The sequence below is a fragment of the Mustela putorius genome, unplaced genomic scaffold (genome assembly GCF_011764305.1).
Source record: "Mustela putorius furo isolate JIRA1106 unplaced genomic scaffold, ASM1176430v1.1 tig00000430_pilon_pilon_pilon, whole genome shotgun sequence".
Taxonomy (NCBI): Eukaryota; Metazoa; Chordata; class Mammalia; order Carnivora; family Mustelidae; genus Mustela; species Mustela putorius.
The window spans coordinates 2,780,430-2,804,746 of NW_025421377.1; the positions used below are offsets into that span (position 1 = coordinate 2,780,430).

At 37.3% G+C, this 24,317-nt stretch overlaps 1 protein-coding gene across 1 annotated transcript in view; it reads right to left on the minus strand.

The window, feature by feature from the left end:
• GABRA4 (gamma-aminobutyric acid type A receptor subunit alpha4) overlaps positions 1 to 17,935 on the minus strand; it is a 68,916-nt gene extending 50,981 nt beyond the window's left edge. The window contains exons 1-5 of the mRNA XM_004764917.3: positions 17,592 to 17,935; positions 17,072 to 17,190; positions 2,401 to 2,468; positions 1,171 to 1,391; positions 913 to 995 (exon numbers count right to left, since the gene is read on the minus strand). Of these exons, the coding sequence (XP_004764974.1) occupies positions 913 to 995; positions 1,171 to 1,391; positions 2,401 to 2,468; positions 17,072 to 17,190; positions 17,592 to 17,677 (577 nt within the window). The 5' untranslated portion in view covers positions 17,678 to 17,935. The remainder of the gene's footprint in view (positions 1 to 912; positions 996 to 1,170; positions 1,392 to 2,400; positions 2,469 to 17,071; positions 17,191 to 17,591) is intronic.
• Between the last annotated feature and the right edge of the window lie 6,382 nt (positions 17,936 to 24,317).

Sequence of the window (24,317 nt, forward strand, 5' to 3'; positions counted from 1 at the left end):
ATTTGTGGTAGATTCTGACTGAATCAAATATTTGTGGCAGACATTAGGAAAGGCAATCTCATTTTTCTGCCATCTCAGAGAAGGAAGCTTGGGGGAAAGAATTCCATATTCTTTTTTACCCACTCTTTTTACCTTCTTGCCTTCCCCTCCTCAAAGTATGCCCAAGCCATCTACCTCACAGATTCTCCTCTAGCGCCATCCTTGTCTAAGCCACCGCCATCTTTGATGGTACTAGAGCAATAGCCTCCAACTTATATCTGCTTCTACTCTAATCTCCCTACAATCCATTCTCCATAAAAAAGCTGAAATGAAATTGTAAAATGTCAAAGAATGCCAAATCCCCTAGTAAAATCTTCCAAGGGCTTTCCATAGCATTTCCAATAGAATTCAAACTCCTTAACGTGGTCTATAAAGGGGTATATTACCTGGTTCTGTCTATATATCAGACCACACCTCCTACTATGCTTTCATTATGCTTCAGCCTCTTTGATACTAACAGCATTGTTGATATTATTCTCACCCTTGTCGTTTCAAGAAACCCTGAATCTTCTCTGGCCCTTTTTCAAATCTGCCATAAAGAAGTCTGCTTATAACAGGCACTGTTCATTTTCTCCCCTCCCCACTAAAAACCCTTTGTACTTTCTTCGTTATACCACCAACACATAAATTTCAGAGGTCCCTAAATTTCACCACTGATTACCAAACTATTATTGTGAGTCAGTCTGCCTAGGCCATCTGTACAAACAGTTTTTGGTTTTTGGATATGAGGTTGAAATAGTCTCCTAAAAGTCAAATCTTAGAGAGTTATCATGAACAATGAGTGAAATGGATTATGGGAAATCATGCACATATATAAGTATCAGCTTGCATTCGATAAAAATGAATTCTAACAATATTTGTATTGTAACTTACAACTTCCAAATTTCAAAGGGCATGCATGACCATCCATGGGGAAATCCACCAATCTCATGGGACACTCTGCACTTATGGTGAGTCTATAGTGGAAAAATGCAATTAAAATTAACTCTCACTTTACAAATGATTTTATGACACCTAAAATGAGAAGGATGGAAAGAAGGAAGGAAGAACAGAAAAAGGGGGAAAGGGAAGGAGGAAAGAGTAGGAAAAAAGCATAAAAAAGGAAGAAGGAAGAAGAAAAAAAATGACTACCTCATTGTGTATAAAATAGTGCCATTTCTCATAATTCTAAAAAGCTTATTTGGAGCTGTCATATTATGTGAAACCGATTTCTTTCCATTCCTGAAGAAAGTATCAGGGGTCCATACTTTTGTTACCATCATATTGTTCAATCTCAAAATTTCAATGGGACCATCATATTTTAGTCTTTTGTCAATCCATGTCTGTCTGAAGAACACATCCATTGTGTATTCCTAGGGAAATTAGTTTTTGACATATTCAAATCACAGATGACTACACATAAATATGCATTAAATTCTAGCCTCCTTCCCACTCATTAAAAAAAAAAAAACTACCCAAATAAAAACTAAATTAATAGGAACAGAAATTTTCTTAAGTCAACGGAGCTAAAAGATCCTCAGCAATTAAAGCATGTTATGTCCATCTTGATAACTTAATCTTCTACTTTATTAGATAAGTAAATTACCATAAACATGAGTCATTCAAGATTAATTACCGTAATTTAATAGAACCACCAGCACCAAATAATTACAGTTGTACTTTAGACCAGGTAGCAAAATTAGTAAAAGTGTAACAAATATCATGGCATAATCCATCATAAAATTGTAGGCATCTCTAAGACAAAATAAAATTTTTAAAAAACCAATTATATATTAACAGAATTTTTTAAAGTTAACCTAAGAGCTTCAGGTCAAGGAAGAAAGGTCAAGCTGGCTCTCTGACCTTTAAACTGCATATATTTACTATTAGAGGCACAACTGAATGGATGAATTCATCCTGATCAGTGTTTGATGTTCTAACTTCTTGAAGCATGAGAGAGAGGCAGGAGGAGAAGGGGTTGGGGTGGGCACAGAGAGTGAGCAATTGGGCTAACATGTAATACTAAACATGATTAGGGGAACAGTATAGCTTCATACAAAAACTAATTACACTTTTCAATTGTCTCCTCCTCAATAATTTTCTAAAGGGAAAACATCACTACATAAAAGTTTGTGCCATGGAGACTAGTAATAGGGAAAGTTTTCTTTGTGAGAATAACTCTAAACCAAAAAATAGTTAAATGTTAGAGCCAAAATGCAAATTAAATGACTTACTCCTTTTAAACTTTTGAAACTAGGCGGTTCTTTGACTTGCTAGCTGTGTGTAATTAATGACAAAATAAATATTAAAATATAAATGGCCCTCTCCTCTGAATGTTTTCTTCAAACCTCAAGAGGTACATTGAATTTCCTAAGTACCTACCATTTCAACATCAGAGACGGGTCCAAAGCTGGTGACATATATATCAGTTTTTACTTCTGTAACAGGACCTAGTAGGTATAAAGTAAATGAGTGAAAAAAATTACCAATTTTATAGGCAAGGAGGATAAAGAATAAATATAGATATGATATATCATGTTTTTATAGGGATCTTAAATTTTCAGTGAGATGATGCATCTCTCCAAAAATGGAAAAAAAAAAAAAGTAGACAAAAGAACAACAGAACCAGAAAGCAGTGTTTATTTATAGGCAAAACAAACAAGCAAACAAACAAAAAAATACCACCCTAGTTACTTAGGGGAACCTTGCTTCTTCAAAAACACATTACCTCCGGGCACTGTTATGACAGGCAGTGCAGGGGAAAAAAAGCTTTCAGCCTTTGTAATTTTTTATAGTCCATCATCTGATCAGCCATTGAGCTGTTAAAAAGAGGAAATGTAGCTAGGAGAGTGAGGAGACAAACCCTAAGAGTTGTAAGGGATGCATCTTTGGAGAGCTGACAATTCTGGGAAATAACTTAAGCCCAGAAATGATTCAGGTCACCTTTAACAATCAGCAGACCATCCACTGGTGACTGAGATCAAAGATTAACTCTCCTACAAGTCAGACCTATTCACTTCTTGCCACCTACTAGCCATTTCATCTTGGGCAGGCTATTGAACCTCTCAGAAGCAGCAACCTCAGATATAGGCAAGACTGTTGATAGGGATCAAATGAAATTTTTCATACAAAACCCTGAACACAGTGACTCTCTTACAAGAGTTCGTATTAAGTAGTAGTTTCTCTTTGCTTCTGATAATGGCCACTACTGAGATTCTTTCCCAGGCCTAAATAAGACTGGTTCAGAAACAAACACATAGGTGTGTTTGGCAGAAGAAAAAGGTGGGGGCATCTTGACCATGGGGGTGACACAGGTTTTAGACAAAGGAAGATTTCCACAATCTGGGTTTAGCATGGTGCTTAAAATCCGGAACTATGGAATTTAAATTTGGCTCAAACACTTTTTAAATATAATCTTAGTCAAGCCATGAATCCTGAGAGGTAAAGGTTTTAATGAATATTAACTGAAATTATAAATGTAAATGACTTGTCCCAGTCTCTAGAATATAATGCACTCAGTAATGATAGTAGTTATTATATATACCTTTTTTATTACTAATAAAAATTAAAAAAAAATTGTTGCCCTCTTGGATACCATTTAAATGATAGTTTATAACATTGTTTGGCCAGAAGCTAGATAATCCATACTGGAAAGAATAACATCTGTTATCAAGATGGGTTATTTCCTTTGGATACTGGTTGGGCAATTGGATTTATGCCAAGGGGCGGGGGGCAGAGAAAGGAAGGGTAGTTGGTATAGCTTAATGCCCTAGGTTTAAAGTTGTCTTCATAAAAATGAATCAGAATATTTCTCACTGTATAGAACAAAGAATGAGCCTCAGGAAGAAAAATAATTTGAAGAAGAATGAGAGAATTCTTTCTTAAATAAGTATCCTAAGAAAAATATATCCTTTGTAAGTATACTGAAAGAAAAGTCATAGATTAAATTGATCCATCAAGAGCTTTCATTAAAAAAAAAAAAAAAAAAAACCAACACCTTTGGAAAACAGAGAAAATAAGTTACTTAAAATAATTAAGGTTGCATATGTCCTGAAATGATTTGACAACTGAACCATTTGTTTGATAAGATTCTTGAGAATTCAAAAGTTACTTTACTTTTTCATATATATATATGTATATATATATATATTTAAATTTTTTGTTAACATACAATGTATTACTGTTTTCAGGGGTACAAGTCTGTGAATCATCAGTCTTACACAATTCTCAGCTTTCACCATAGCACATACCCTCCCCAATGTCTGTCACCCAGCCACCCTATCCCTCCTACCTCCCTCACCTCCAAGAAGCCTCAGTTTGTTTTCTGAGATTAAGAGACTCTTATGGGGAGGGGGGTTGGCAGAAGGGGGTGGGATTATGGACATTGGGGAGGGTATGTGCTTTGGTGAGTGCTGTGAAGTGTGTAAACCTGGTGATTCACAGACCTGTACCCCTGGGGATAAAAATATATGTTTATAAAAAATAAAAAATTTTAAAAATTTAAAACAAAAAAAGAGACTCTTACGGTTTGTCTCCTTCTCTGCTTTCCTCTTGTTTCAATTTTTCCTCTCCTCTTTCAAGATCTTCTGCTTTATTTGGAATTTGAGAATCAAAAATTACTTTAAAGATCAATTTAGGGCAGTAGTTTTCAAACTTTCATGGATCAGAATCACCCAAAGGTTTGTTAAAGCAGCAATGCTGGGCCCCCACACTAGCCCTGCTGATTGAGTAGGTCTAAGGTGGAGCCTGGCAATTTGCATTTCTAGCAACTCCTTAGGTGATGCAGTTCATTTTATTCTAGTTTACAGACTGTGTTCATCTGATTTCTAGAATAGTATTTACCCAACTATGTCCTGTAAAATATTATTACTGTGTATTAAGTGTTCAATGGGATTAAGGGAAGTATATAAGAGGAATTAGGCCAATGATATTTTTACTTACAAATTTACTTTAAGGTGTGTGGGGTTATGCTAAGTCTTGTAGTTACAGTGATTCCATGATAATAATGGGTATTTTCCAATTCTTATATAATACTTTCTTAATGATTCTTGGAAAAATATTTATGTCTGGAATTACAATCTTCGTATTGTTTAGTTTGTTTGTGACATTGTTCAGTATTTGTTTTTCATGATCGTCTTTGAGATTAAGTGAGATTCTAAAAATATGTGATTGGAAGAGAGATTTCATTTGGACACCCACTCAATAAACATTCACTGAGTGAGCACCTGCTGAGTATCAAGTTCTGTACTGTACTAGGCCCTGGAGCTAGAGTGGTAACCAAGACTTAGGAGTTCCCTGTCTCACTGGGTGTTATATGTAGGTAATGAATCACTAAATTCTACTCCTGAAACCAATATTACACTACACATTAACTAACTAGAATTTAAATAAAAATTTGAAAAATAAAATAAATTTAAACACAATAAATAAATAAATAAATTCCCTGCTTCAGGGAGTTAACATGCTATTAGAAGAGTTTGAGTGTAAATAATAAAGAAATAAATTGGATGGAAGAATCTTTTTATTCATAAGAGGTACAAATCAGGCTGGTAATGGAGTAAGAGGCTGGGAAAACCTAGATTTTTGAGCCACTCTTCAAAGTGGAAACTTTTAACTGAGACCTGGAGGGTAAACATGAGCCACTGGAATAACAGAGAGAATTGTCATTCCAAGAATAAAGTACTGCAGGATAAAAGCTCAGAGTCAGGAGAGACCTTACTGTGTTCAGGGAATAAAAAAGAGGCCAGTGAGGCTGGCACAAAGCAGGTAAGGAAGAGAATGATAAGAAATGAAAGTCACATAAACAGAATGAAAACCAGTCGGTGGGCAGAGACCTACTCCTGAGTCCATATTCTAAAAGGGCATTTTTTTAAAAAAGATTTTATTTATTTATTTGACTGAGAGAGAGAGAGATCACAAATAGGCAGAGAGGCAGGCAGAGAGAGGGGAGAAAGCAGGCTCTCTGCAAAGCAGAGAGCTGGATGTGGGACTCGATCCCAGGACCCTGAGATCATGGCCTGAGCCGAAGGCAGAGGCTTAACCCACCGAGCCACCCAGGTGTCCCCTAAAGGGGCATCTTTTAAGCAACATACTTAAAATACACGTTCTAGTGACAGTTGTTAAAACTACATGGAAAAAAAACTTATAGAAATCCTGGTGACAGATGGACCACACATGGAGAGGTTGTTATGTGCTGAATTATGTTCTTCCCAAATTCATATGTTGAAGTCCTAATGCCCAGTACCTCAGAATATGACTGTATTTAGAATTAGGGTCTTTAAAAAAAGAAATTAGGTTACAATGAGGTCTTTAGGATGGACTCAAATCCAATGTGACTGATGCCCTTAAAAGAAGAGGAGATTAGGACACAAAATCACACAGTAGAAAGACCATGTGAAGACAGAGAAGATAACCATCCACAACAAAGGAGAGGACTTAGAGGAAACCAAGCCTGCTGACACTTTGATATTGTTATTGTTTAAGCTACTCTGTCTGTGGCATTTTATAATGGCCTCCCAAGCAAAAGCATACAGAAATACAAAAGAAACAATTTTCTTCTGTTCTTTCCTAAAGTTTTCTCCCTCTGATACTCAGTTCAGCTCTGCCTTGGGCTATAAGGAAGTTTGATTTTTATCCCTTAATCATTGGAAGGCCATCAAGAGTTTGAAGTAAGGAAATTATATGATTTGAATTATATTCTTTATAAAATCACGCTGGCAGTTGTTAACAGTAAATTATAGAGGAGCAAGTGTAGAGGAAGGGCTCTTTTAAAATGCTGTCTTACCAGCCTAGTTGAGAAATGATGATGGCCTACACTAGGAATGCAGCAACAAGGATGGAGGTTAACAGATCACGGGGTGTGCTGGTGTGTCACTGCTCACAGGGAAAAAGATTTTTCCCCAAAGAGAAAAGAGCAGAGATATAATAATTCTATTTATTGAAGGCCTACCCATGTGCCAGGAGGGCTACTAGCCTCTTTCCATACACTATTTCATTTAATTCTCACAACACACTCCAAGGGTGATATTATCATGAGAATTTTTTGAATCTGGAAACTGAGCTCACAGAGTTTAAATATCATACGCCAGAGCCAGAATTATAACCCCTTGGATTGATTTCCAAGTACATTCTAGCTTTACTATGGTAATGATATAATTAAATAATAAATCAGTAGTTAATTACTTATGTAATGGCCTATTACATAATACGCCATATCCAAATTTCCTAAATTTTATTTATGCCTAATTTCTGAGCTATGTTCTTGCAGCTCTTTCTATGCCTTTGTTCTTATCTTAGTATAGCCTGTTTGGGTCTGTCTTTCTTCCCTTAACAGCAAAGACAAAATCTTAATCCTCTCTTGAACTTCTCAACTAGCATAATGCTTTGCACATACTAAGTGGTGAATATCTACATGTCTGTGTTCTTAATATCATCCCACCAGTGATTTAAAACTTCCCAAAAAGAAAAATTACTTGGATTCATTTGTTATACCAGTTAAGCTAAAAATATTTCCTGATTAAAGCAGAAAATGTGTCTTATTTATATTTGTATCCTTTCCCAGAACTAATCTCAGGCCACAATGTAATGGGTTTCCAATAAATCAGTTTTCTATGAATAATGGTCGCTATGTAATTAAGAATAATTCTTAGAGACGCTTCCCCTAACACTACTGTTTAGGATGTTCAAATCAACCTTACTAAGAGCATAATTACATAGAAACCAGATAATTTGGGGCTTGGAAGGACTTCTCATAAATGTATAACATCAAAGACATATTTTATTTTAAAAATCATACTTTTTTGGTAATGGGCAAAATATAGTTGGCATTTTATAAGGCAAACACAGTGATCTTCAGTAGGGTCTGAAAGAAAGAGCCAAACTACCGAGATGAAATGCAGAGGAATATTCCCAGCTTATTAATGAGTTGAACTTAAGTGGACAGTAGAGAAACAATTCACAACATGTCAGATGATTTTCCACTGCTAACTTTACTTCAGTTGTATGGACTTGGTCAAAGGATATAACGATTTAATTTTTTCCACCAATAATAGTATCCAATTTGCTGTAACACCAGGAGAAAGACCTCAGATGTTTTGCTAATACTGAAACATGTCGATCCTTATTCCTAGTGTGTCCCCAGTTACCCAGTTGAGGACATATTTTTGGTTTTTCAGCCACCTAAGATCATGCATCCAGCTACGGCTTACAAAACACAGCTGATGTGTTTCTAAAAATCAAGTACTTAGGACATATAATAACAACAAGGAATCTTGAGTGATATATTTAAAGAAATATCTAATTTTGTTTGTCACTAAAAATACAGAAATGCTAGCCTTCTTACAGAATAGACAAAGAAGAGATATCCATTGATAACACAGGAAAAACAGAGCTATCAAGTTTTACTTAGATGATATTAATAGTGTTTCCTATGACCTATGATCCTTCTATCAATCCAGGTCAACTTTTTAAATGACTAAAGTACTTAAATACATAAGAAGAGCATTTTAAAAAATAATGAAATATGAGCAAAAGACAAAAATGCTCCTCACAGAAGGAAAATTCTTATAGGCAATAAAGGTTTGAAAGATGTTTGACCATATTCAAAATCAGAAAATTCTAATTATTTCACAATCCAATACCATTTCAAGTATATATATACATACATATGTATATATATGCACACACACATACATATATATGTATGTATATGTATGTATATGTATATGGTTGAAGGTTTTGTGGATCCTGAATCTCATATTCATTGTAAATGAGAGTTTGAATTTGTAAAACCACCACAGAAAACAGTTTGGCATTATCTCATCAAGTTGAACTCCCACTTACATGAAGATCCAGAAAAATCCATTCCTGGATATATATGCAAAAGAAACTTTTGCACATTTACAGCAGGAAATTTGGGCCAGAATATTCACAGCAACACAATCTTGGAAATAAGCAAAATGCCTACTGCCAACAGAGAAGATGAATAAACTGGTTCCTATGAAGTGGAAATATCACACAGCAGTCCAATGAATGATCTATAGCAATATGCAACAGCAAGAATGAATCTTAGCGATACACGATTAAGTGGGGGACAAAAAAAAACAAACACACACCTAAAGTTAATATAGAACATGTTCAAAACCACTAAATTTTTGTAATTGAAATTTAAATAAAAGTTGAGTTAAAGTAATATTCAAAGGAAAACTATGAAATAATTTAAAAAAGACTCAGAATGGTGGTAAGTGTGGTTGGGGCAGACAGGAGGAGAGCATGAGGGAGACTCCCTAGCAGACTAAAAGTTGTCACCGTTGTGCAGTTCAGTGACTTAACTGTTGTGGTTATGACAGTTCAATGGATGGGTGGGCAGATCAAAAGAAAATCACATATGGACCAATAATGAGAGTAATTGTTAAACAAGTATTCTTAATTCAGAACCCAGTTCTGTATACAAGAAGCTTTTAAAAAGAAACACAATAAAAAGGCCTAGAAAATAATATAATGAACGTTGATGTATTTTTCACCTAAAAGAAAACAAACAGCCCAGTGAAATATTATTTACGTCTCCATAAAGTTATGAATAGCCAATATCTAGATTTTACAGTGCCTTTTTGGGGAAACACCAAATATCCTTGCCCTAAAGAAAATGCAACGATACGACAGTGGTGGTACATCTTTTTTGCTATACCAAGTAAATAAAAAATAAATTGCTGTTCTGGATTCTGTAGTCTCTTATCATCTCAAGGGCATCTTTCAGTTATCCCTTCCCTCCACTGTGATATTACATTATCCCCTACTAGATTATTCCAGTAGTACACAGATGTATTCTGATATTTCTAATCTTAAAAGAAGGCAACCTTCCCTCTTTCTCTTCCCCTTCACATTTTGAATTTCCAGGGGGGGGAAAAAAATCCATACACACTGCCTCGAGTTCTTCCCTTTCTTTTCACTCTGTCATCTATTGTAACCTGGCTTTCATGCTCCGGAGTCACTTAACTTCCTTCCATCAGTATCTAGTTTTCCCTATCTACAGCATTGTTTCCATGGACTTTAAAAAATAATTTAATTTCTCCCATTTGTAAAGAAGCTCTCTTGATCCAACTTCTCCCTCCACGTAACCACCCATTTCTCTGCTCCCCTGTACAAAAATCCAGAGGCTCCTCCCATCCCCCCCAATCAGATTTTTACATTCACCACACCACCAAAGCTGCTCTGTCAAAATCAGCGAAGAGGTAGATACTGCTAAAAGTAGTGAACAATTTTATGCAATTTTATCTTCTGTTCTTTCTCAATCTATCAGGAGCATTAAGAAGTGAATGATCAAAAAAAAAAAAAAAAGAAGAAGAAGAAGAAGAAGAAGAAGTGAATGATCAATCACACCTCCTCTTTTTACTCACCATCCAGTGTGCATACTCTGAGATTTTTCCTCCTATGTCAAAGGCCCCCCTCCTCAGTCTTCTTGGGGCAGAGATTCTTGTGAACTCCCTACCTCTTAACACTGGAGACTTCAGAATTCTATACCTGTGCCTCTTCCATATCATCCTTAATCTCTCTTTTTTATTTTTTAAGATTTATTTGACAGACAGATCACAAGTAGGCAGAGAGGCAGGCAGAGAGCGAGCAAGGAAAGCAGGCTCCCAGCTGAGCAGAGAACCCAATGCAGGGCTTGATCTCAGGACCCTGGGATCATGACCTGAGTTGACAGCAGAGGCTTTAACCCACTGAGCCACCCAGGCACCCCTCATCCTTAATCTCTTATGGTCCCTGTAGTCTTATGGCTTTAAGTACCATATATATTGACATACCAATCATCCTGCTTTCCAGATTCATCTTCACTTAATGTCCAATAGGCATCTTGACTTAACATATCCACATACAAATTGTTCATTCACATCCCTCATCTGCTTCTGCCACAGAAGCAACTCTATTTTTTTAGGTGTTCAAGTCAAAAACTTTGGTGTCAGACACCTTTTTTTCTCACACTCCTCATTCTAGCTGTCATTAGTGGACCAACTCTTTGAAACCTAGCCAGAACCAGATCATTTCTTCCCACTTCACAAGCTCCATGCCTCTGGCTTGGTCAATACATCCATCATCTCTCACCTAGTTAATTATGAAAACATCTATGCATTTGCCCTTGACCCCTAAGCGGCTTTTGTCACTACAACAACCAACGTGAGTCTTTGAAAATTGGGCAGTTTAGGACTTGCCCCTGTTGGAATCCCTCTAATCACTTGTGATCTGACTCAAAGTAACACTAAAGTATTTATCAGCTTGCAAAGCTTTACACAACCTCATTTTTGTATCATACCAACCCCTTCTTACTCCTCAGTCCTGCTAAACTTGACTACAGCAACTCTAACTTGCATGCTTCGCAGTTTCACACATAGTGTTTCTTCTAACCCAAACGTGGCTTCTCCTTTTACCCACTTAAGATCATTGTTCAAAATATCACCTTCTCATTGAAGTTTTTCCTACTACTTTCATTAAAACTACAGCCCCTCCCCTGCTTTTTAATATTCCATAGCAGTTATCGACTTCGGACAGTATATTTTACTTATTTTCTGTTGCTCATTTTCTGTCTCTTTCACTAAATTGTCAGCTCATGAAGGCAGGGAACTGCATTTCTTTTGTTTACTAATGCATTTCTCGGTGCCATCCTAGAACAGTGCCTGACCCATATCACATGATTAATAAGGAGTTGATGAAAAGTGAATGAAATGAAACATCTCCATGTGTTTAGCCTTATCTTACTTAATCTTAAAAGAATTTGAGAGGCTTCTCATCCTTCCTTCCTAAGACATTCCATTCTCTTTACTTCTAGAATTTCACAGGCTCTGAGTGCCTATATCACATTCATCCTCCTCTGACAATTCTAGGTTTTCTGCCCTTCCTCAATTGTTAGTGTTCTTTGAGGCTTGGTGCTGGTCTCCTTGCCCTTTCTATACTCAATTTTAGGGATCTATTCTCATAGTGTTGTATGTTGGTGAGACTCTTGTGTATCTGCAGTTAAAACTCTTTTGTGATATCCAAATATGTACAACCACTAGGACCTCACATATTTATTCTAACATTCTTCACATATCCACACCTGATTTCTTGATTTCACCCCATCTCTCTTCTCCCTCCTTCCCTCCTTCCTAATTTAAAAAGCACCATCCTCTACCCACTTTCTCAAAATAAAAATCTAGAAGTCATTTTTTTACTTCTCCCTCTCCTTTACCACCCATATGAAATCCATCTCCAATTATCTGTTGAATTACACCTCCAAAATGTACCTCAGTTTTTCCACTTAAATCTATCTAACTTCTTTGCTGGTCTCCTTGTTCCAATATTGCCCAGCCTCTGTATCTAAGTTTTTCTTTTTATTATGCAGCAACCAAAGGGATCACATTATAATCTGAGTCATATCAGGTCATTCCCTCCACCGAAAAAACTCCAGTGGCTTCCAGGTTCACTAAAAAAGGATCAAAACTCTTTTACAAAGGGCCTTGCCTGCTCTGGCCTCTGCTTACCACAAGGAGCTGGACCTGTGAAATTCTTTTTCCTGTTTTGATACTACCTTCCCGGAATGCTTTTCACCAAACTCCCTTCACTGTCTGAATCACACTAACTTATCATCTACCTTAGAATCCTTACTCTTTCTTTCTTTCTTTCTTTCTTTCTTTCTTTCTTTCTTTCTTTCCTGCCTGAGAACAGCTTTTGCTTACCTTTTCCATATCCATCACCTTCAGGGCTCAACTTACAAGATATTCTTCACCATCTGAAAATTTATCTGAAATAGATCTCTTACCCAGTTAATTCTCTATCTTAGCATGCTTTTAGACTATTCCACAGCATTATTTTTAATATTTTGTTATTTGTTTCTTTTTTATTTTTATCTCTCTACACTGTTCAGCTCTAAAGTTCACAAGAGCCTGTGTCTGATTCAGAATAATATCTTCACAACCTCACATTGTTCCTGATACATAGTGATCTCAATATCTATTGGTTCAACAAATGGATGTTAAATGACAGTGACAAATCAAAAGAGAATGAAGCTTTATTTTTCTGTTGCCCTGGGGATTTGAGGTGTTCTTTTTGTCTACATATTTATTCTCTGTAGACATTCAGTTAATAAGGCTAGCACACGGTTAGTGCATTTTGGCTAGGATATAGATCATTTGAAAACATTGCAAGAATATTTTTATTTGTGTGGAGAACTTATTCCAAATTTACCTAAGTATATATACTTCTCCATATTTGCTTTTCCATTTTAAAATGTTATTTGAGCTTTAGAATAAAAGTTCTCATTTCGCTCCTTTGGGGGAAATGCAGTTTTGCTTATTTTAATAACCTACTTAGGAACAAAAAGGTATGTTAATGAAAATTTCACTCTTGGTAAACAGAAGGATGTAAGAAAGCTTTAGAAGTGGATGTAGCAATAGACCAGCTGCCTGGTCTATTGGTGGTCTATTAGTAGTTTCAGGGTTCTAGAGCAATTCATTGGAACTTTTCCCAGCCTCCCCTCTAAAATAGGGATGATGCCCACCCTGCTTATCTCTTTGTGTTGTTATGAGAATCTTATTAAAATTGTACGCAAAAAGGTTTCCAAACTGTAGAGGACCTCACTAACGTGAAGTCCCACTAGGCTCGCAAAACTGACCTGATGGTCCGTTCCCATTTCAGGGAAGTTGTGGAAGATGATCCAAGGCAATTATCGTTAGTTGAAGTATCTATTACTCCAGATCATGTGCCTCAAAAGACTGAAATGTACAAGGGTTGTGTGATCCTTCAGTATATGTAAGGGGTTAAGGGCTGGCTTCCTAAGCTATCTCCTAGAGGTTAATACCTTAGCTATGCATTTTTAAGATGGCGTAGAACAGTGTTGAAAGCAGCTAAGAGCACAGGGGAATGATTTTCTAGCTCCTTTATGGAAGGGTACACTTGCATGCCACTTCTAAGCGGGTGCAAGCTACTTCAAGATGACAGCAGACTGATTCGTCAGAGGCCAAAAGAACGACACCCCTTCAAAAGTCCCAGTCTGGCTTCTCTCACCATGCCTCCTTCTCACCTTTTCCCCTTTTCTTCTCCAATGGGAGAACATGGGAGACAAGGGAGAGGAGACCCTGGAGGGATGAAAAGAAGAGGATGATTTCAGTTCCTTTTACTTCCCTGTTGCAAGCTGTGCCGCTGAGTTAAAAATATGTAATTTAGTTTCCAAATCTATTCCAACCCCTGCCGTCCTACTGAACAATCACAAACCATCCAATTTCAATTCAAATCTTTGCTTTTAGCTTTATTTTAAATGGAACACAGCTAAGTTGTATAAACAGATATAAAGTAAATGCTCTACAAAGAGCAAAGTAGGATTAAAGGGACCAGGAAGTAAATCTGTATTTATAGCAAACTGACCAAAGTCTGAATTGTTTTCATTTTATTTTTAAAGTGCCAAACTTTCCACAAAGCATTGAAATGTCAAAGAAGGGACCAAACTTGTGGTATCCAAGAGTCTGTGCTAAGAATGAGTATTTTTCTTATTATTTTCAGTGATGCTCATTTACAACATCCTGTAAACAGATTACATGGTTTGGGCAGGTGAAAATTACGATTCCCCTGCCACATTTGGGATGCTATGCCTTTACAGAGAATGACCCATTTCCAAAAAAATTAATCACGTTTACCCAAATATTTATGAGCACAGCCAAAAAAATTGTGTAAATTTTTAATGGTTAAGTAACTGCTAACACTTGAAGTAAGGTGAATCCAACCTCTTCCCATAAAGCTATGACAGTATCTCCAGGTAGGTAATACAGATCACTTGGCAGTGACAAGTAAGATGATTAATAATGCCCTTGAGACAGTTCAGCAATCCTGTAGCTAGCCAGAATCTAGCCATGGCTTACATAGATTAACTTCATTCATTTTATTGTCTACACAATATTATGGGACAAGGTAGTTGGTGTAAGGAACGTATCTACGATGGGTTCCTTCTTCTTTTTGAGTTATACTTGTATTATAACCAATTGGGCAGATATTATTTCAACTTCTGCCATTTGATAATAAAACCATATCACTTCAGTTATAATCTTTCACTTTATGTTCAGGCACATCAATTCTCTAATAAATACTTAAACTCATGTGATCTGGTATTTCTGTTATTTTTTTTCTGTACTTAAAATGTCATGTTTAATACCTTTATGGGAGGATAAAACTTCTTTTATTGATATAATATAGTTTTCAGTGATAAAACGTCATCTGAAATATTCTCCACAAAATTCTTTTTTTGAACATAAAGTGATAATTTCCCAGTCACTTGTGAAAGATTGTGCATTGATAAATGATTCACTTCTGCAAGGAAGGCTCTTTTCAGATTTGCATGATGGCAAATGCAGGGCTGAATATCCTACTCCTGGAGAGGCAATGTGAGAAGAACTAGGAGAATCTTTCATCCTTCTTATCCAGATTTATCACTGTCGACATGCAAAAACTCAATTAATACCCTCAACGACCCCCTATAACCTTCTCAATAAAATCCAGAAAAAGTTTGGGATCAGAAGATCTGATTCCAGCCAACCATTATGTTCTCTGTCCCTGTATAAATCACTTTCCATTTCTAATCTTCAGTGTCCTCATTTGTTTAATGAGAAGAACCAGACTCATCAGACTCCAAAAAATCATCCAGCTCTGCTCTCTCCAATTCTATTTTACTCCTGATAATTCTTTCAAACCTGAGACCATATCTAATTCTGTCCTCTATCACGGGAATGTCTTGCTCCCTTTCACTTTCTCCACATACTCAAGTCAGGAAGCTTAATGTGCTCTGCACTGCTAATATCATGTGATGCTTGCCACATGCCATCTGATATCCCCTCAGTCTTCATGGGTTTGTCTCTTAAATATACAACCTGTCCTGGCTTCACATCCTACCCATGCCACTTACCAGCTGTGAACTTGAACTGGTTACTTAACTTCCCAAGCCTCAATTTCTTCATCTGTAAAATGGGGATAGTAAGAACTTACTCTCAGTAATGCCTATAAAATGCCTGGTATATATGAAAATTCAAATAAATAAATACAATATTAGTAGTTATTACTGTTATTACTGCTACTACTACTAAGAGGTTCCTTTAAGATAGAGCTTGTTTCTTCTTCAGCTCACTTCCCAGTGCACAACTAACTCCGTGTAATTGGAAAGAACAGGGACTTGGTGGTCAGAAGACCTGAGCTCACACTTGGAGTAAAGTCATATGTTCTCTCTGAACTGGACTGAGCGACTGAACGGGTGTTTGGGCGTCAGAATTGTATCTTGAGATTCTGCGAACACGGTGCCTAGCACAATGCTTGCCACATAGATTCTCATTATATAAGCGAACAGAATATGAACATGCAAGAGAGCAGCAGTACAGTTAATAGATGTGCCTCTGTTATAGACATTATAAATACTTAAGGAAGAAATAAAGCTGAAACAGCTCTGACTCCAAAGTCTTAGAAGGGAAGTAAATGCCATCTCCCCAAATAAAGTAAAAATTCATCCCACTGTGGAGGAGAACAGCAAAGGACTGGGTTCTCTAGCAGAGCGGGCAGCTTCGTGCCCCAGATTCATGTCCTAGGTAGAACACGGTGGCGAGGTTTTGGCAGAGGGACAGATACCACGTGGGAGGACAAGGGACTTGGGATCAGTTGCCTCAAGTGCAACCTGCTCTGAGCAAATTGGCCAGGTGCAGGGGAAGTCCATTCTCAGGGTGCAGCGCAGCTGGGCAACCGAGCCCCAAGTTCCCATTTTTGACTCTTTCCCTCCAACCTCCCCCACCCAGCAGTTAGGTCCCGGAAGGTAATTAGTGTGGGGGAGAGGCAAAGCTTCTGAGGCAGGCAGGGAGATGGGAAAGTACTGGTGGGGGCGGTCTTCTTGTCAGAGGTCTCATCAAGGGGAAGGGGGTGGGGAGGGAGGGAGAGACAGAGAGACTGAGAGAGAGATTTTTCATTTTTCCACTCGAGGCATACCTAATGATACACAGACAGGCAGACCGAGAGAGGGACAGACAGGACACACGTGAGCGTTTGAAATCGTTCATACCCCCAAATCCAGGACGCAGCCTGTTGTCATAACCATCGAGTAAGCTGTCCAGGATGCGGGTAAAATTTTCCGGGCATAATTTCTCCTCCTTTTGGTTCTGTCCTGGGGATTCGTTTAAACTGCAAACGCAAGGGGGTGGAAAGGGAAGAAGAAAAAAAAAAAAAAAAGGCAGAAGGGGTTGTTTTAAGAATCGATCACAGAACAGGTGGAAACAGGTTTATCTTCTAGGGAAAGAGTCTCTTGCCCCAAGCTGAAGGAGGCAGATCTGAAGGATGGGGGACAGAGAAATGGTCAAGAAAGGCGCACCCAGTGCACAAGCACCCCAAAACCCACACTCTTCTTGCATCCGGTGCCCCTTCTGCTTTCTGCGTCTACTTGGGCACAGAAAAGCCCAGCTGCGGCCCCTGACCTTACAGTCGAGACCCGAGGGTCTGCTCTGCCCTGGGAGGGGCGGCGGCCAGCGGGGGCCCGGAGCTGGCCACCTCTCCACCCCTGTGCCTCAGGACCCCAGGGAACTCACCAAGCCGCCAGGCACAGGAAGTGCAGGAGGGCGAAACTGACCCGGGAGGACGTAGCGATCGCGGGTACCTTCTTGGCAGAAACCATCTTTGCAACATGCCATACTTTAAGCCTGTTCACGTTTCCAGGCTCTCAAGATGCCCTGAGCAGGGTGCGAGGCGAGGGCAGAGGCTCTCCGCGGCGTGCGCACACTCGCGCTCACACTCGCCCGCGCTCACACTCGCCCGCGCTCAGCCAGCCCGAGCCGCGGTGGGCGCGTGTGTGCACGCGGGCCAGGGGGAGGCGGAACCTGCCTGCCATCGCCCCCTCCTTTTCTCGCTGAGCTCCCAATGTGTATGGAGAGCTATGTATACCGCTCAGCACCCTTTAGTGCCCGCACCGGGAAGCTTCGGAGGTTGACATTGGCGCGCTTGCACCGAAAGGCTGAGCAAGTTCTTTCCAACCTTTAACTCCGGTTTTCCGCCCCTCCTCACGACTGCCATCCCCATCCCCAAGTGGGTCCCTGCCCGCAACATTGCTTTGCCTCCACTTTTTCCCTCCTGACTGTCCCCCCTCCCTTCCTGCTGGGATTTGGATTTCACCAATGAAGCTTCTCTCTCCTTAGGCTGGTTGTTCCAGGCCCTGCTTTGTACCCATTTTCGAGGCTGGAGGTGGAGAAGGAGCTGGATGACTGGAATGGCTGGGCATGAGGATGGGAGACCATGGTGAGGACCAGGGATCAAGTAGGGACAGAAACAAACTTTGGGACTCTCCCTTTCAGGTAATTTGGGGAGGGGCAGGAAAACCAAGAGGATTCTTCCTAGTAAGAGGGGTTGCAATTCACTGGGCAGACGCTTCCCAAACTGAGAAAGTGGCCTTGAGCTTCATTCTGGGCTCAACACATCTGCCAAGCTGTTGCTGTAAAGATACCAAATTCCTGGGATGCCTGGGTGGCTCAGTGGGTTAAGCCGCTGCCTTCGGCTCAGGTCATGATCCCAGCGTCCTGGGATCGAGTCCCACATTGGGCTCCTTGCTCTGCAGGGAACCTGCTTCTCCCTCTGACTCTGCTTGCCTCTCTGTCTGCCTGTGCTAGCTCTCGCTCGCTCTCTCTCTAACAAATAAATAAATAAAATCTTTAAAAAAAAAAAAAAGATACCAAATTCCTTTACTGTGGGTGCTCCTACCTGGCTTACACACTCACAGCTTTGCTGCTGCATCCATTGCTGGAGAAGAAAAGAAAGGAAGACAAGGGACATCTGGTCAAAATCACTTTTTTTGTAACACTTGATGCTCTTCTTTTATAATGGAGCGCACTGATTTCCAAAGATTGACCACTTTGGGAAGGAGGAAAGGATGGCTGGGGAGGGAGAGACAGGAGAAAGACAAAATGTGAGGTGTGTTTGGGGTAGGGGAGGGTTGGGAAGATAAAACGGAGGGGAATACCTCTTAGTTCACTAATGACTTGAAAGGGGCACTAAGCGCTACATCTTTAGTGTTTTGTTGAACAGATAAAAGCACTTTCAACAGATCTTTTTAAAATGTTAATTATTGGTTCCCAGGGGGAAAGGTGTCTTTCACATTAATAGTGATGCACTTGGAAAGTTGCACACAATGGACTAATGACCTAAGTAATCAAGTTAGTTCCCTGGAAACTATCACCACCAATAACTATTTCTGTTTAGAACTTTCATGGTTTTTCAAATTTTGTTGACTGGTGTGCTGGTTTGATATGAGAACAATCAAACCAGGGGAATTTTAGGACTTTATTTATTTTTGTTTGTTTCAATATTCTGATTAAAATTTTCTTCACAAAAGGGAAGCTTTTCTGATTGTCAAAAGTATGTAATAGGAGAGGTATGCACTTCCATGATATTCTGTATGGTTTCCTTCATAGTGTCTGTTACACTTCTTCTTAATTCCATACGTATCATTCTTCTCTAAACGATCCTTTGAGGGTCTGGACTGGGTAATTATTATTTATCAATATTTATTTTTTCTCTTATTAAACTACATGGCACATAGTACAGAGATAATAAATATTTATTGAATGAGCAATTAAACAAATTAATGAATTGCTTACTTCCAAATCCACCCTAATTAATTTGGATGAAATTCAAGCTTACTCTCTTGGGGAAAAAAAAAGTGAAAAAATTAGTGTACTCCCATATATGCCAGGAGAGCATTTGGTTCCATAGAGTCTCTATGGAAAGGCTGATAATACATCGTATTATTATGATTATATCACATTATATTATTTCCCCATTATTAATGCTTTCCTATACTTTCTAAAACCCAAACCAGAATTTTCTATTTTTCTTACAATACCCATTTAAAATATTATATATGTATATATAATATATACATCTAAATATATATGTATATATAATATATACATCCAAATATGTGTGTGTGTATCTATATCTGTATCTCAAAAAATTAATGGCTTTGGGAAAAGAGGTTTTATATTGTCAAAGAGAAGTTATTTTTTAAATTCTAATTTTAAATATGTGAAACTAATACCTTCAAAGTTATAAAAAGAAGATTCCACCCTTCAATGTAGCTACTTCCAATTATATTTTTGCTAACTGGTGTATAGTACTTAAGGTCAACTGAAGATAATAGTAAAGCTATATCAATTTACTTTATTTCACAGCTTTTCAATGATGTTATCCTTCATATTACTTAAAGAAGTTACATGTTGGGTGTTACTGTCTGAAATCATTAACAAAAATGTATTTTTGTGACTATGAATGTAACATAACTCCAACTATAAAAAATTACAACTTACTGAGGTTACAAATGTTATTAAGTTATGCTATTATTTTTTGTATAAACTTCCATCCATTATGACTCAGATTGTCAGTGAATTCTTCTGATTGCCTATATATAACTTTACAGAAATATGAATGTATTAAATTATACCTATTGCTTCCTTAAAGTTAATAAAAGTCTTTTGTTGCTATGTTTAATAGACTTTGAACTGGTTCAAGTGCACATCCCCCAAACATCATTATGTTAAGCCAGCCACATATTCTAAATGCATCATGAAGCCTTATCTCTGTTATGGTGAGAAGCAAGTAACATAGATTTCCCTGCTCCTAAAGTCTTAGGGTGGGCACTTCAGAGTTCACATGCCTATGAAATGCCCTAAAAATTAATATAAAACTTTATATTCAGGGAACAATGCACACTTTTCTGTGAGGCTTTTCATAACTTTCATCAGATTTTCAAAGGCTATGGACAACTGTAATACACACTAATTGTTAATATAAAAGATGACATAGATAATAGCACAATCAATCAAACAGGTGAAAAACATTTGTAACTAAAGTGTAAAAAAACTCTATCTCGTTTGATAAACTTATTCATTGCCAGTTTCCATAGATGATTACATAGATCTTGAGTCTCCCATCAAGACACTTATCGAAGGCATTTATTGTCAATTTATCAAACATCCAGCTAGCTTGATACACAAAAGTTTGGGGTGGCAATAAAATGAATTTGAAATAATTCAACCTGTTTTTCTTTGTTTCTAGTAATTATTTCCCTTAATTGTATTTGTGTATATGTGTGTAATTTCTTTTTTTATACATTTATTTTATTTTATTTTATTTTTTCAGTGTTCCAAGATTCATTGTTTATGCACCACACCCGGTGCTCCATGCAATCCGTGCCCTCCTTAATACCCACCACCAGGCTCACCCAAACTCCTCTCCCCTCCCCTCCAAAACCCTCAGTTTGTTTCTCAGAGTCCACAGTCTCTCATGGTTTGCCTCCCCCTCCAATTTACCCCAATTCACTTTTCCTCTCCTTCTCCTAATGTCCTCCATGTTATTCCCTAAGCTCCAGAAGTAAGTGAATACTACCATCGAGTGACAGATTTTTTTTTTTCAGCATCTAATAGTAATGCTTAGGAAGGGAAATTTATGGTTACCAATAGTGCTCCAAATTAAACTTGTTAAATTTGCTGCCAAGTGTTTATCTTATGATAAATATAAATATATATATATACACACATATATATTTTCTCCCTTAAATATAAATATAAATAAATATATGTGTGTGTATACACACACACACACACACACACACACACACACATATTTTTCCCCCTTAAATACCCTAAGTTAATTTTCTCACACTGGAGGCTTGAAGTCCAGGATCAAGGTGTCAGCTGGGTTGCTTTTTCTGAGGCCTGTCTCCTAGGCTAATTGATGGCCATCTTCTCACTCTGCCTTCTCATGGTCTTTTCTCTGTATGCATGCATGATTGTGTTCAAGTTTCCTCATAAGGACAGCGGTCATGTGGGTCAGGGTTCATCCTAAAAACCTCATTTTAACTTAATGACATTTTAAAAATCCCTTTTCCCAAATACAGTCACATTCTGAGGTTCTGGGAGTTATGACTTCAACTTAAGGTTTTGGTTGGGAAGAGAGGCACAATTTCGGTCTTAACTGTGATGGTCTTCCTTTAGCTATATTTAAAACAAAATTCAAGTAATACACATGCAATGAGTTTTAAAATTCCTTAAACCGTAAAGGCATTTTTGACATGCTTCTATCAATAGTAATAATGACGATGATGATGATAATAATCTTTAGTATAATATTAGCAATTATCCTTTATTAATATCTATTTTCATTTGAATCTTCAGAAAAAATATTTATGGTTAGATATTATTTTTCTCTTTTTTAAAATAAACTGAAGATTAAATATGTTAAGTGATTTGTTCATGATGGACCAAAAATTAAGGAGGAAAAGATTTTATTCTATTTCCCTGGAGAATTATTTGAATAAAATGTAATTTTGTTGTTGTTGTTGTTTTATTTGATAGATGCCTACATTCTGAAATGATCACCACAGTAATATTAGTTAATACACCAATCACCTCACATGGTTACCTTCTTTTGTATGTGTGGTGAAAACATTTAAGAGCTACTTTCTTGGGGCACCTAGTTGGCTCAGTCTCCACATTAATCTTTTGTCTTTGGCTCAGGCCCTGATCGCAGGGTCCTGAGATCGAGCCCACCCCCCTACCACGGGCTCCCTGCTCAGTGGGGAGCCTGCTTCTCTCTCTCCTGCTCCCCCTGCTTGTGCGTGCTCTCTCTCTCTCTGTGTGTGTCATATAAATAAATAAGAACAAATAACAACAAAAAAGATTTACTTTTTTTAGCAAAATTCAAGTACATAATACAGAATTGTTGATTATAGCCAACATGCTATACTTTAAATCCCTGGAACTTATTCATCTTACAAACAATTGACAGTTTATACCCTTTGGTCAACATCACCCCATTTCTCCCACCTTCAGCCCCTGGCTACAGCCTATCTATTCTGTTTCTATGAGTTCAACTTTTTTAGATTCCATGTATCAGTGAGTTCATTCAGTATTTATCTTTATCTATGTTGTTTTGTTTCAAGAGTTATACAGGATTTGTAAAACTAGCTTGGAAAGCCATTTGGCAATTATTAAAGTTGAACCTGATTATGCCGTATGATCAAGCCATCTCTTTCCTGTAATAGTGGAAAACAGCAACAAATTATATGTTCTTTAACAGGGAAATAGATATATTGTATTAGGGCATAAATGGGGTACTATGAAGTAATTAAAATTAAAGAAATCAAGTATATGTCAAGAATGTAAGACAAAATAAGCAAAGTGCAGAATAATAGTTCCAGTAAAATATTATCCATATAAAATTTAAAACATGAAAAATATTGTACATTGTTTATGGGTATATATGCAGTGATACGTAACCCACATGAAAAAATAAACACCAAATTAAAGGTAATGGAATAGTATTGCTGGAGAGGAAGAAAGAGGAATGGAATAGGGAGAGGGAATTGGCTACTTCAATTATTTAAGTAATAAGTTAAAAGTTTTCTTGCCTTTCAAATGCCATTGAATTCTTCTGAAAAAAGTGGTATGAAAGTATAATAGAATCCTGAATCATATGTTACAACTTATTGTCATTATTGCTTTTAGGATGCTTTTTAGATTTTTGTGACACAAGTAAAGACTCATGACATGAGAGCATTTATAAATGTTGAACATAGATGAGCCATAATTTCAGTTCTAAATTAATCACTGTATTAAACCTTATTGTTTTGATTTTTTAACCAGCCAAATAATGCATGCTTATTATAGAAATTTTGGAGACAGCAAAATATGGCAAAAAAAAAAACCACAACAAATTATATGCAGTATAATTATTAAAATAAAACACTTTTAAACTCTTTTTAAAAAGGCTAAGCCTTTGAAGAAATATCACCATTTGCCTTAAAAGTGTGGGAAAAAATAATAGTGAGTTAACATATATTTAGCAATTAAAGAAGCCCCAAAGGCAAATATGTGAAACATATTGCATATTTCATGTAATTTTGTTGCATATATTTACATTGGACACTTTAATTTTATCAATTTTTTTTACTAGTGATATAAAGAGAGTCTTACTTCAAATATGTTAATAAACAGAAGAAAAAAGTAAACCTGAAAATATATTAATTTTCACTAATTGTAGACACAAATATTCCGGTCTTTCAAATTTTTTAAATAACAGAACCATTTAAAGGAAAGCATAAACTAAAACAAAAAGCTTTAAAGAAAAGTATATAATGTATCTACATGTCTTTTTTAGTACTTTAAAATCCTTAATACAGAACTTAACATACAAATAATGTTCCCACAAAGTAAATTGTCAAAATATCACAGATTTACAGTGGCCTGCTATCAGACCAACACAATGTT